The 14,349-nt window shown below is 38.3% G+C and overlaps 1 protein-coding gene across 1 annotated transcript in view; it reads right to left on the reverse strand.

Annotated features, from left to right (window-relative positions):
- The window catches only part of CCDC13 (coiled-coil domain containing 13), a 74,385-nt gene that overhangs the window by 2,951 nt on the left and 57,085 nt on the right, over window positions 1–14,349 (reverse strand). Inside the window, exon 15 of the mRNA XM_008569841.1 lies at window positions 449–603. Within this exon, the coding sequence (XP_008568063.1) occupies window positions 449–603 (155 nt within the window). The remainder of the gene's footprint in view (window positions 1–448; window positions 604–14,349) is intronic.

Consider the following 14,349-nt stretch of genomic DNA (forward strand, 5'->3'; position numbering starts at 1 on the left):
CCAGACAGAAGGAGCGTGAGTCCCCATGCTTGTGGAGAAGCAACTTCAGCCCTGCGTGTATAAGCTTGACTGCTGCAAGGGACTCCTGCAGAAAGGGTCTCCTCTTCCCCTTTCAGCCACTGCTGCTTTGGCCTTCCCAGCAGACCAGCTCTGCCCAGTGAGCAACTTTGAGCAAAGTCAGCGCAAAACAGAGGACTGAAGGTTGGGGTGGGGGTGGCAGATGAGGTGGTGGTTGGGCCAAGGCCACATGGGCCAGTGGAGCTCTGGGGCTCCTGGTTCTGAATGGGAGGTCAGGGGAAGAGGACACCCAGCAGTAGGGGCAGGTGGAGCTCCACCTTGCTGGAGGCTCTGCTTCCCACACTTTCACTGATGGGGCTGAATAGTGCAGCTGACGACTGGCTCCTCCATCAACCCACCCCCACACTGGGACCCCTGCCCAGGCCCCTACCTGTTTTGTTCCTGGCGGCTGCTCTCTGCGGGGCCGACGCCCTTCCGGGCTCTAGGCGCATCTTTTCCAGATGCTGCTCCAGCACCACGGTGCGATGCCGCTCCTCCTGCAGCTTCCTCTCTGACTCCAGGAGCTTGCTGCTGCTCTCCTCCACCCTGGTGATTAGAGAGGAGGGGATGCCACACCCCTTGGCAGGCAGGGGCAGCCCCCACCCTTCCTTCTCAGGCTCTTAGAAAGGTGCGCACATCCTTACATTGGTGGTCATAGGACTTGTTCTTTATTTTCTTTGCAGGAACACAGGAACGTGCATTTAAAAATCACATAGTTCTCTCCACAACTTAAAATGAAAAAATTGGTAGCCCCTCCCCAGCCCCATCACTCTCAATTCCTGCTCTCCAGAAGCAACCACGCATAACACTTTTAGCTGTTTCTTTGAATATTTCCTATCATATTTCTAAAGACACTTATGCTGCTATTTTTTTAAGGTTTAAATATAATGTTTTGATTTCCTGTCATGCAAAGTAAGAATTTAGTTTTATTTTAGTACTCTCTCCTTACCAAACAGAATCACCTCTCCACTTTTTGGCTGAAATAATATTAGGTGGTGTATTAATTTTCTATTGTTGTTATAACAAATTACCACAAACTTAGCAGCTTAAAACAACATAAATTTATTCTCACAGTTCTGTAAGTCAAAAGTCTGGCAGGCTCGGTTTTTCTTCTCCAGGATCAGCAAGCTGAAATTAAGGTGTCAGCTGACCTGGGCTCTTATCTGGAGGTTGTGGGGGAGGATTTGTTTCCAAGCCCAATCAGGGTATTGGCAGAATCCACTTCCAGGTAGTTGAAGGACTGAGGTCCCTGCTTCCTGTTGGCTGGGGATTATTTTCTGCTTCTAGTGGCCACCCTGCCCACTCTGTCTTCAAAGCCAGCTGGATATCCCTACATGCTTTGAATCCCTCTGGCCTCTCTGACATCTTCTGCAGTATCTCTCTGAATGACCCCAGATGGAGAAATTTCTCTGCTTTTAAGGGCTCAAGTGATTAGATTGGACCCACCCGATAATCTAGGATAATCTTCCTATTTTAGGGTCCATAATGATAATTACATCTGCAAAGTCCTTTTGCCATGTAACATAAAGCATTCACAGGCATAATAGCAGGGAGCAAAGGGCATGGAGGCCAAAATCCTGTCTACCATAGTGGGTACATTAGTACAATTATCCAGTGAGACATATAGTGCACTTATGTTTATGTATTCTTTCTTATTTAGTTGTTTGCTTTTCCTGGAGTTAGTGATTTCTGTCTGTTTATTGTTTTGTTTTCTATATGCCTATCATGAATTCACGGGCTTGAAGACCTTGTTATGTGGTTATTTCCCATGAAGGATTTGTTTAATCTCACTGGGGCTTGGGCTTAGGTTCTTCCTGTGGCTAGGTATGGCATTTCAGACTTCTGTGGGCTTGAAGACCTTGTTATGTGGTTATTTCCCATGAAGGATTTGTTCAATCTCACTGGGGCTTGGGCTTAGGTTCTTCCTGTGGCTAGGTATGGCATTTCAGACTTCTGTGATACTAAAGACTCTGCTAGAAGCTCAGGACTTCCTGTGATCTAACCCAAGCAAAGGATTACATACACACCTGCAAATCAGAGTGGCAGCCTTGAAATTTAGAGTGTTGGAGGAAGTGGTCTTTTTCACCTTGGTGAAAGGTCAAAAGGGAACAGAACGGTAACAATTTTGAACAGTATAAAACTACTAACACAGTGCACAGCTAGTAACATAACATGTTTAAGCATGTTCTTTGAAACTTTATTTGCAAAAGCAAAAACCAAAAACAACCTGAAGGCTCATCAACAGGAGAAAGACAAATAAGTGGTGACATATTTGTACTATGGAATATGACAGAGTATGATAGAGCTGTGCTGTCCCACACAGTGGCTGCCAGCCTTATGTCCACATGTAGCTAATAGAGTTGAAACAACTTGGAAGGCTGTTGAGGGAAAGTTTTGAGGCTTTGAGTGAATTTTTGCTTCAGAGAGTTTAAGGTACGGGAAAATTCAGTCCAAAAAAAAAAAAAAAAAAGATGTAGTCTGAGCTTATAAATTGCCTTAAATAAAAGTAGAGACACAGATTCCCTTTAAAAAAATTAAAATTAATGAAAACTAAATAAAATTAAAAATTTGGTCCTCAGTCACACTAGCCACACTTCAGGTTCTCAAAAGCCATATGTGGCAAATGACTACTGCATTGGTCAGCACAGATATAGAACATCTCCATCATCACAAAAGTTCTACTGGGCAGCACCACTCTAGCATTGAAAAAGAATGAGGTAGAGCTGTGTGTACAAACATGATCATCTCCAAGTCATAGGACTGGTGAAAAAAAGCAAGTGCCACAAGAGTACATACAGTATAATGCCATTTATGTAAAAAAAAAGTCACTAAATAACAAATTTCCACGCCTACCTACCTGTGTCTATAAATGTATGAACAAGGCCACACCCAGATAATAGGATGAGGTGAGATGAAGAGCAAGACTTGGTACTGATATCCAAATTAACTCCACCTGTTGTTTGTAGTGGTAACAAGGAGACTCCGGCCCTGTACCTGAATTAATAGAAGTTAATAAGAAGACTGAGGCACTGTCCCTCTGTGAGTTGTCAGTCGGAGGCCAGTGAGTGGTAAAAAGGTGAATCTGCTTCTCCTCATCTGCCTGGCCTGTTGGAAGGAAGGTGGCTGGAGCCATTCAAGATGATTGAGCAGAGATGGCCCCTGGAGCTGATATCCTGGGCCCCAAGGCTCAGTCTCCCTGAAAATATGCCAAATATGAGGACTGACACAACTGCCTGGTGCAGTTAGGTGGGGTGGGGGAGAGTGGCATGAATCCTTTTCATCCACAACTGTCCTGCTTAAAACACTCCTGGTCTCTACAGCTCTCATGTAGAATGACCTTCACGGTGTCTCAGCTGTGGCTGTGACCCTTCCTCAGAGGGCCCCAGTCCTGAGAGAAGGCCACATTACTCCATCATTCATTCATCCATTCACTCATTCATGAAACATGTCCTGACTTCCCACGGGTACCGGGCACTGCTCTAGGTGCCCATTCTCATGGAACTTTCTGCCTTGCAGGAGAGAAAAACAATCAAGAAACAAACATATATATAATATAAAGGAGGGGCAGAACTCTTAAAATACTTTAGTAAATTCTCAGTGAGATTTGAAAAATATTGTAAAAAAGCTGTGAGAAAGAGCTCTTAAAACTATTTTTAAAAAAGCATTTCTGAACTTAATCATCAGAAACACTGAAAAATAAAATGATCCTGATGAAATTCAAATCAGTGATCTTGAAGATAAACTGTGGGAATTGTCCCAGAACACAGAGTAAAATAATGCAAATAAATGGCAGCTATTAGAGAACAGGTAAGAGACATGGAGGATAGGGCCAGAGGATCTCATATCCAAACAACGGGAATTCAAGAAAGAGAGGAGAAAGTAGAGTAGAAGCAATTGTGAGAAAAGAATAAAATTTCCCTGAATTAAAGAAACACCTGAGTTTTTCAGATCAACAGATCTCAGTGGGTACCAGGTGGGATTACAAAAAAAGGCATACCCTGCTATGGTTTGAATGTGTCCCTCAAAGTTCATGTGTTGGAAACTAAATCCCAAATGCAAATGCTGGGAGGTAGGACCTTTAAGAGGCGACAAATTAAATAATGAATGGATTAATGCCATTATCTCAGGAGTGGGTTAGTTATCACAGTAGATTCTTCCCCTCTCCCCTCCTATGCATGCATGTGTGTTCTCTTGCCCTTCAGACTTCTGCCATAAGATGATACAGCAAGAAGGCCATCACTAGATGGTGGCCCCTTGATGTTGAACTTCCCAGCTTCTAGAACTGTGAGTAATAAATTTATTTTCTTTATAAATTACCCAGTCTGTGGTATTCTGTTACAGCAACACAAGATGGACTAAAACACAACCTTAGACACAGCTGGGTGACATACCTGAACTCCAGGATAAGAAAACAAAAATCTTATAACAACAATACAGCTAACTCTTTTTTGAGTACTTTCCATGTGCCAGGTACTATGTTAAGGTACTCTGTAAGCATTATTTATTTTATTCTCTAAACAATCAAGAGGATGTACTAACATTTCAAAAGGAGACATAAAATGTGAACTTTAAAAAAGGTTGTCAAAGATCTACCTCCAAAAAAGACATCAGGATAAGACAGATTCCCAGGAAAGTTCTATTTAACCTCCAAGGCACTGATCACTCTTGTTATTCTGACTATTCCACAATATAGAAAAACAGAAAAAGAAAAGAAATATTTAAATTATGGGCATTCTAGAAGGATAGGAAAGCAAAAAATATACTGAAACCCTATTTAATGAAATAATAGCTGAGGCCTTCCCCACTCTTAGGAAAGATACATACATCCAAATCCAGGAAGCTCAAAGGTCCCCAAATAGATTCAACCCAAACAGGTCATCTCCAAGACAGATGGTAGTCAAACTATCCAAAGTTAAAGACAAGTAGAGAGTTCTAAAAATAGCAAGAGAAAAACATCAAGTCACTTATAAGGGAATCCCCATTAGACTAACAGCAGACTTCTCAGCAGAAACTTTACATGGCAGGAGACAATGGATGATACCTTCAAAGTACTTAAAGAAAAAAAAAAAAAACACAAAAAACCTGCCAACCAAGAATATTATACCCAGAAAAGCTATCCTTCAGAAATAAAGGAGAAATAAAATCTTTCTCAGACAAACAAAAATTAAGAGAATTCATCACCACCAGAACAGCCTTAACAAGAAATGCTTAGGGGAGTCCTACATGTAGAAGAGAAAGAACAATAACAACCATCATGAAAATGCCTGAAAATATAAAACTTACTGGTAGGGTAGATATACATATTAGAAAGAGAAAGGAATACAGAAAACCACCAAACCACAAGGATAAACAACAAGAGAGGAAGAAAGGAACGAAGCGTACACAAAACAATCAGAAAACAACTAACAAAATGACAGGAGTAAGACCAAGCATATCAATAATAACTTTGAATGTAAATGTATAAATGCCCTGATTAAAAGACATAGACTGGCTAAATGAATGAAAAAACATGACCAATCGATATGCTGCCTACAAGAAACACACCTTACTAGAAATACACATATAGACTGAAAGTGAAGGGATAGAAAAAGATATTCCATGCAAATGCAAAACAAAAGCAAGCAGGAGTAGCAATACTTAAAACAGACTTTAAGTCAAAATCTGTACTAAGAGACAAAGAAGGGCACTATATAATGATAAAGGTAGCAATACAGCAAGAGGATATAACAGTTATAATTACATATGGACCCAACACTGGAGCACCCAGATATATAAAGCAAATATTATCAGATCTAAAGAGAGATATAGACACTAACACAATAATAGTTGTGAACTTTAACACCCCACTCTCAGCATTGGATAGATCATTGAGACAGAAAATCAATAAGGAGACATTGGATTCAAATGGCACCATAGACCAGATGGGCCTAACAGACATATACAGAGCACCCAACAGCTGCAGAATACACATTCTTTTCATCAGCACATAGAACATTCTCCAAGACTGACTATATGTTAGGTCACAAAATAAGTCTCAACAAGTTAAAGAAAAAATTGAAATAATGTCAAGTATTTTTCTGACCATAATGAAATAAAACTAGAATCAATAGCAAGATGAACTTGTGAAACTTTACATATACATGGAAATTAAACAGCATGCTCTTGAACAACCAATGGATCAAAGAAGAGATTAAGAAGGAAATCAAAAAAGTTCTTGAAACTAATGAAGACAGAAACAAAACATACCAAAACCTATGGGATATAGCCAAGGCAGTATTATGCTCAAAGTTTATAGCAATAAATGCCTATATCAAAACATAGAAAGATTTCAAAAAAATAGCCTAACAATGCACCTCGAGGAACTAGAAAAGAACTAAACCCAAAATAAGTAGACAAAAAGAAATAACAAAAATCAGTGCAGAAATAAATGAAATTGAGACTAAATATACAATACAAAAGATTAATCAAATGAAAAGTTGGTTCTTTGAAAAGGTAAGCAAAATTGACAAACCATTAGCCACACTAACAAAGAAAAAAAAAGATCCTAATAAATAAAATCAGAAATGCAAATGAAAGCATTACAACAGATAACACTGAAATACAAAGAATCACTAGAGACTGTTATGAACAACTATATGCCAATAAATATGAAAACAGAGGAAATGGATAAGTTCTTGGATACAAATTACCTACGAAGACTGAAACAAGAAGAAATAGAAAACCTAAATACACCAATAACAAATAAAAAGACTGAATCAGTAATAAAAATCTCCCAACAAAGTAAAGCCCATGACCGGATGGGTTTACTGCTTAATTCTACCAAACATTTAAAGAAGAACTAATACTGATATTTCTTAAACTGTTTCAAAAAATTGAAGTGGCCAGAATTCTTCCAAACTCATATTATGAAGCCAGAATTACCCTGATACCAAAGCCGGGCAAGGAAACACCAGAAACAGAAAATACAGGCCAATATCCCTAATGAACACAGATGCAAATTATACAAAAATCCTTAATAAAATACTAGCAAATCAAATCCAACAACACACACAAAAAAGATTATATATCATGATCATATATATTATGATCAAGTGGGATTTATCCCAGGGATGCAAGGATGGTTCAAAATATGCAAATCAATAAATGTAATACAACACATCAACAGAGTGAAAGAAAAAAAAAACACATGATCATCTTGATAGATGCAGAAAAAGCATTTGATAAAATTCAACATCCTTTCATGATAAAGACTCAATAAATTAGGCATAGAGGCAAGTATCTTAATAAAATAAAATCTACATATGACAAACCCATAACTAAATGGGGAAAAGCTGAAAGCTTTCCCCCTAAAAACTGGAACAAGACAAGGATGCCCACTCTCACTATTTCTATTCAACATAGTACTGGAAGTTCTAGCCAGAGCAATTAGGCAAGAGAAGGAAATAAAGGACATCCAAATTGGAAAGGAGGAAGTCAAGTTGTCCCTGTTTGCAGATGACATGATTTTATACAGAGAGAAACCTAAAGACTCCACCAAAAAAATTCTAGACCAGAGAAACAAATTCAGTAAAGTTGCAGGATACAAAATCACATACAAAAATCAGTTGCATTTCTATACAACAATGAACTTACAGAAAAAGAAATCAAGAAAGCTATCCATTTACAATAACAACAACAACAAAATACCTAGGAATAAATTTATCCAAAGAGATGAAAGATTACTACAATAAAAACTAAAAAACACTGATTAAAGAAATTAAAGAAGAGACCAAAAAAGGGTAAGACATCCCATGCTCATGGATTAGAAGAATATATATTGTCAAAATGATCATACTACACAAAGTAATCTACAGATTCAATGCAATTCCCATCAAACTACCAATGACATACTTCATAGAAATAGAAAGAAAAAATTCAAAAATTTATATGGAACAAGAGACCCCAAATAGCCAAAGCAATATGGAGCAAAAAGAACAAAGCAGGGAATATCACTTTCCCTTACTTCAAAATGTACTACAAAGTGATAGTAATCAAAACAGCATGATACCGGCACAAAAACAGACACATAGACCAATGGAATAGAACAGGGAATTCAGAAATAAATCAAAATACCTACAGCGAACTGATTTTTGACAAAGGAGTCAAAAAACATACATTGGGGAAAGGACAGTCTCTTCAATAAATGGTGCTAGGAAAATTGGAGCTCTATATGCAGAAGAATGAAAGTAGACCCCTATCTCTCACCATATACAAAAATAAACTCAGGGGCCGGCCCGGTGGCGCACTGCGCTAGTGTGCTGCTTGGGAAGCGCGGAGGCGCTCCCGCCGAGGGTTCGGATCCCACATACAGACCGGTTCCCGCTCACTGGCTGAGCGAGGCGCGGGGGCAACACCGAGGGTTGCGATCCCGTTGCCGGTCCCGGTCCGGTACGGGGGCGACACTGAGGGTTGCGATCCGTTGCCGGACACGGAAAAAAGACAAAAAAATAAAAAATAAAAAATAAACTCAAAATGATTAGAGACTTAAATGTAAGACCTGAAACTATAAAACTTCTAGAAGAAAACACAGGGAAAACACTTCAGGACACAGGTTTGGGCAAAGAGTTTAGGGAACAAAAGCAAAAATTTAAAAATGGGATTATATCAAACTAAGAAACCTCTACACAGCAAAGGAAACTATCAACAGAGCAAAGATACAACCTGTAGAATGGGAGAAAATATTGGCAAACTATGTATCTTACAAGGTATTAATATCCAGAATATACAAAGAAGTCAAACAACTCAATAGTGAAAAAACAAATAATCCAATTTAAAAATGGGCAAAGGAAATAAATAGATATTTTTTTGAAAGAATACATATAAATGGCAATAGGTACATGAAAAAATGCTCAGCATCACTAATCATCAGAGAACTGCAAATCAAAACCATAATGAGATATCATCTCACCCTAGCTAGAATGGCTATTATCAAAAAGACAGAAAATAACAAATGCTGGCAAGGATGCAGAAAAAGGGGAACTCTTACACATTGTTGGCGGGAATGTAAATTAGTACAGCCATTAGGGAAAACTTCATGGAAATTTCTCAAACAACTACAAGTAGTTCTACAGATAGAACTGCCATAAGATCCAGCAATCCCACTAGTAGGTGTATATCCAAAGGAATGGAAATCAACAGGTCAAAGGAATACCTGCACTTCCATGCTTATCGCAGCTCTATTCACAAGAGCCAAGAGTTGGAACCAATCTAAAAGTCCTTCAATAGATGATTGGATAAAGAAAATGTGGTGTATATATAGACAATGAAATACTACTCGGCCATTAAAAAGTATGAAATTCTGCCATTTGCAGCAACATGGACGAGCTTGGAGAAATTCGTGTTAAGTGAAATAAGCCAGGCGCAGTGAAAGAAATAACATACATTCTTGCTCACAGGTGGAAGCCAAAAAAGTTGGTCTCATAGAGGTAGTGAGTAGAATAGTGGTTACTAGAGACTGGTGTGGGGGAGGGGAGGGATGGGGAGAGGGTGGTCATGGTGACAAAATAGTAGAGAGACAGGAAGAATGGGATCTTGTTCTACAGTAACATAGGGAGACAGTTGACAGCAAAGTACGGTGTATCTTTGAATAGCTAGTCGAGATGATGTTGAATGTCCCTATAACAAAGTGATGACAAGGGCTGGCCAGTTAGCTCAGCTGGTTAGAGTGCGGCCTAATAACAGAAAGTGGTGACAAATGTCTGAAGTGATGGATATACTAAGCACCCTGATATGGTCACTGCACACAGTATGAATGTACCCAAATATCATATTGTACTCCATAAGTATATGTAATTATCATGGGTCAGATAAGAAAAATAAATTAAAGATATAGGGGAAAAAGAAATAGAGAGTAGAATAGTGGTTATCAGAGGTAGGGAAAGCAGGGGGCGGGCGGTGGGGACAGTTTGGTAGACGGCTGCAAAGTTACAAAGTTACAATTAGTTCTAGGGTGACAATAAATAATAATATTGTATTGTATATTTCAAAATAGCCAGAGAAGAGGATCTTGAATGTTATAATCACAAAGAAATGATAAATGTTTAAGTGATAGATATGCTGACTATTCTGATTAGATCATTATACTTTACATACATGTATCGAAACAACAAACTGTACCTCACAAACATGTATGATAAAAAAGTAAATAAAAAAACACATTTAAAAAAATCAAAAATGAAAGAAACCAGACAGCTTCCCATAAGTTTATTAAAAAATTTGATTTCACAGTTAATGATAATGTAAATGTATTAGTTTTCTATCACTGCGTAAAAAGTTACCAGTGTCTTAAAACAATATAAAATTTCCAGAAAATATAAAGAACTCCTATAACTCAACAACACAAGGAAAAACAACTCAATTTAAAAGTAGGCAAAAGGGGCCGGCCCCCTGGCGCACTCGGGAGAGTGGTGCGCTAGGAGTGCAGCAACGTTCCCGCCACAGGTTCAGATCCTATATAGGGATGGCCAGTGTGCTCACTGGCTGAGCGCGGTGTGGGTGACACCAAGCCAAAGGTTGCAATTCCCTTACCAGTCACGAAAAAGACAAAAAAAAAAAAAAAAATGTTGGCAAAAGACTTGTACTTCTCCAAAGAAGATACATAAATGGCCAATAAGGGGAATGCAAATCCAAACCACAATGAGGTATCACTTCAAAACTAGAAGGATGGCAATAACTGAAAAAATGGAAAATAAGTGTTGGTGAGGATGTGGAGAAGTTGGAACCCTATCCATTGCTCATGGGATTATAAAATGGTGTAGCCATTGTGGAAAAGTTTGGTGGCTCCTCACAAAGCTAATCATAGAATTACTGTATGATCCAGCAATTCCACTCCTAGGTATACACCCTCAAAAATTGAAAACAGGGACTCAAGACACTTGTACAACACTGTTCACTGCAACATTATTCACAATAGGCTAAATGTAGAAACAACGCAAATGTCCACCAACAGATGAACGGCTAATCAAAATGTGGTATATACATACCAGGGTACTTCAAAAAGTTCATGGGAAGATTTGCATCATCTTTCAATTCTGTTTTTCCACAAACTTTTTGAAGTACCCTCATACAATGGAATATTATTTGACAAGTTCTGGTACATGCTTCCACATAGATGAACCTTGAAAACATTATGCTCAGTATAGTAAGCCAGACACAAAAGGATAAATATTGTATGACTCCACTCATATAAAATAGGCAAATTCATAGAAACAGACAGTAGAATAGAGGTTCCCAGAGGATGGGCGTTGGGGATGGGATAGGGGAAGTTATTGCTTAATGGTTACAGAGTTTCTGTTTGGTGTTATGAAGAAGTTTAGAAATAGATAGTGATGACGGTTATACAAAATTGTGAATGTAATTAATACCATTGAATTGTGTACTTTTAATGGTTAAAATGACAAACTTTTGGTATATACATTTTACCACAATTAAAACATACATACCCCACAAATTTATTATCTCACAGTTTCTGTAGGTCAGAAGTCCAGGCTTGGCTTAGCTGGATTCTCTGCTCAGGTTCTCACATGGCTGAAATCAAGGTGTCAGAAAGGGACTTCTGTCTGAGGCTTGGAATCCTCTTCCAAGCTTGTTCAGGTTATTAGCAGAATTTAGTTCCCTGTGGTTGTAGGACTGTGATCCCCATTTTCTTGCTGGCTAATGGGGGGTGGTTATCAGCTCCTAGAGCTCACCAACTGTTCCCTGCCATGTCATCCTCTCTACAGCATGGCAGTTTGCAGGAGAATGCCTCTGCTACTTCCACTTTCTGGCTTCCTCTGTCTCTGACCTCTAGACTCTGACTTAAAGGACTCATGTGATTAGGTCTGGTCCATCCAGAGAGTTTCCCTTTTGATTAACTCGAAGCCACCCCAATTAGTAACCTTAACTATATCTGTAAAGTCTTCTTTGCCACATAGGCTAACATAATCGTGACAACGATATCCCACCATATGCACAAGTTCTGCCCACACTCAAGGAGAGGGAAGTAAATAAGGGATGCATACCAGGGGGCAGGAATTTTGGGGGCCACATTAGAATTCTGCATACCACAGTAAAAAGAGAGGAAAAAAGAAAAGAAAATCCAATGGCATTGTAAGAGAATCACACAACATAGTTTGAGGAACACCAGAGCTATGAGATTCAATACCAGAATTAGGTTAAAGAAGAAAATCATGTAATCCTTTCCACACATGCTGAAGAAGCATTGGTAAAATCATTAGCTATTCTTGATTTTAACAACTCAAAGTAAAATGAGAATGGAAGGAAACATTTTAACACAATAAAGTATTTTTAAAAATCAATTTATTAATTTTTTGGTGGCTGGCCAGTACAGGGGTCAAACTCTGGACCTTGATGTCAATGCAATAAAGTATATTAAAATTAGGAACAAATAACCCACCAATAGAGGAATGGTAAATAAATCACAGAGGATTCACGCAAGAAAATACTCTGTAAACATAAAAAGAATATGTACTGATATGGAGAGAATGTCTGTGATATATTACTGAGTGAAATGAGTAGCAGGAAATTATGCATAGTATATGATTTAATTAAAACATTTATAACAAATTAAAAATTTAATACAATTCAGGAAATGAACTGAAAACAGAAAGGAATATGCAGCAGTTACTGACCCATGTGTTGGGGAGGGGCTTTCATTTTTCTGTTATGACTTTCAGTAATGTTTACATTTTGTTTAACTTTGTATTCTATGTATAAAAGGGAAATAATAAACCAACAGCAAACATCATATAAGATGGTAAAGCATATTATGAATTCCCACAACATTTAGGAACAACCAAAGTCTTGATTTCTCCCCTTCTCCCTCAAAATGTGCCTTCCCCATCTTGATAAATGTCACCGCCACTCATGCAGTTGCTCAGCCCAAATACCTGGGAGTTACCCTCGCCTCCTCTTTCTTCCTCACCTTCAGCTTGCAACCCACCAGCAGGCTCTGCGGCTTTTCCTGCAAGCACGCAGGAAAGCCAGCTCCTACTCGCTCCTTCACTCACTGCCTGCTCTGAGGCTGCTCCCACTGCCTGGGCTCTACAGATAATCCATCTGCCCTCAAGACCTTTCAGACCGTTTGGTATTTTGATTATTCTTTTGGACCAGTCTTTGTCCTCACTGATTTTCTCTTCTTCAGTTGTTAACTAGTCTAACTCAACTAGATCCTCATTTGTCAAAGCCTTTGAGTGTGGTTTCAACAGTTCTCTAACATCAAGTGCATCAACCTCATGAAATTCCAAATATTTTGAAAGGTTTGCTTTTAATATTCATAATTGATTTTCATTGTGTCTCAAGACTTTGACCAAATTGACACAATGCTTGTATGAAATGAAGAATATTAAGTAGTAAAATTATTAGTGAATGTTTTGATGTTAAAAATTTTGCTTTCATAGGGACTGTAACTGTGGGTATGCTTAGAAAGAATACTCAGATAGGAGGTTCTTTTCCACAAGGTTAATTTAACACAAATGATACAAGCCCACTTAAGAAGACAAACATCCGTAATATTATACATTTTATGCGTAATATGTAAACTGCTCTTTTATAAATCAAGAAAAAATATAAACCACTCTAAAAATTGTGCAATGGCATGAGTAGGTAGTTAACAAAAGAACATGTGAAAGCAGATGTGAAAAATATGCTCGTCCTCACTTTTGGTCATAGCAAAGCAGATAAGAACAGCAATGAGATATTAGTGCTCCTTTTTTAGTTTGGCAAAAATATTAAAGACTGATAAAACTTAGTATCGGTGAGGGTATGGGGAAAGGATCAATAGTTCACATTATTGGAAGGAATGTAAATTGATTTTGAAAGAGCAATTTGCTATTATTTGTGAACGTTTTAAATGTGTACATTCTTTGATTCAGCCATTCCACTTTTAGGAATTTGTGATACAGATATACTCCCACAAAAATGTAAAGATGTTTTTAGTGCAAGTCCATTTTTTTATAATATGTGTAGAATGTGTGTGTATATATATACCCCCCCCCACACACACACATTACATATATATAAATAATTGGATGTGGAAAGAAAAAATTTTGAAAGTTTTAAAGGTTTATGAGGAATTGGGGGCTGGAAAAGGAGGATTTTTGCTATTAGTAAGCACACATTTATAATAGGAAAACTATTAAAACTTCCAATAGCATAATGCAGGGCTTTCAATGCCAATATGAGGGCAGAAGACACAAACTTGGGCTTCTGTAAGGCAGCAAGCTGCAAGTGAGTTCTCTGCATTCTGGAAGTCTC

The sequence above is a fragment of the Galeopterus variegatus genome, unplaced genomic scaffold, assembly GCF_000696425.1.
Source record: "Galeopterus variegatus unplaced genomic scaffold, G_variegatus-3.0.2 Scaffold536, whole genome shotgun sequence".
In the NCBI taxonomy this organism is placed as follows: domain Eukaryota; kingdom Metazoa; phylum Chordata; class Mammalia; order Dermoptera; family Cynocephalidae; genus Galeopterus; species Galeopterus variegatus.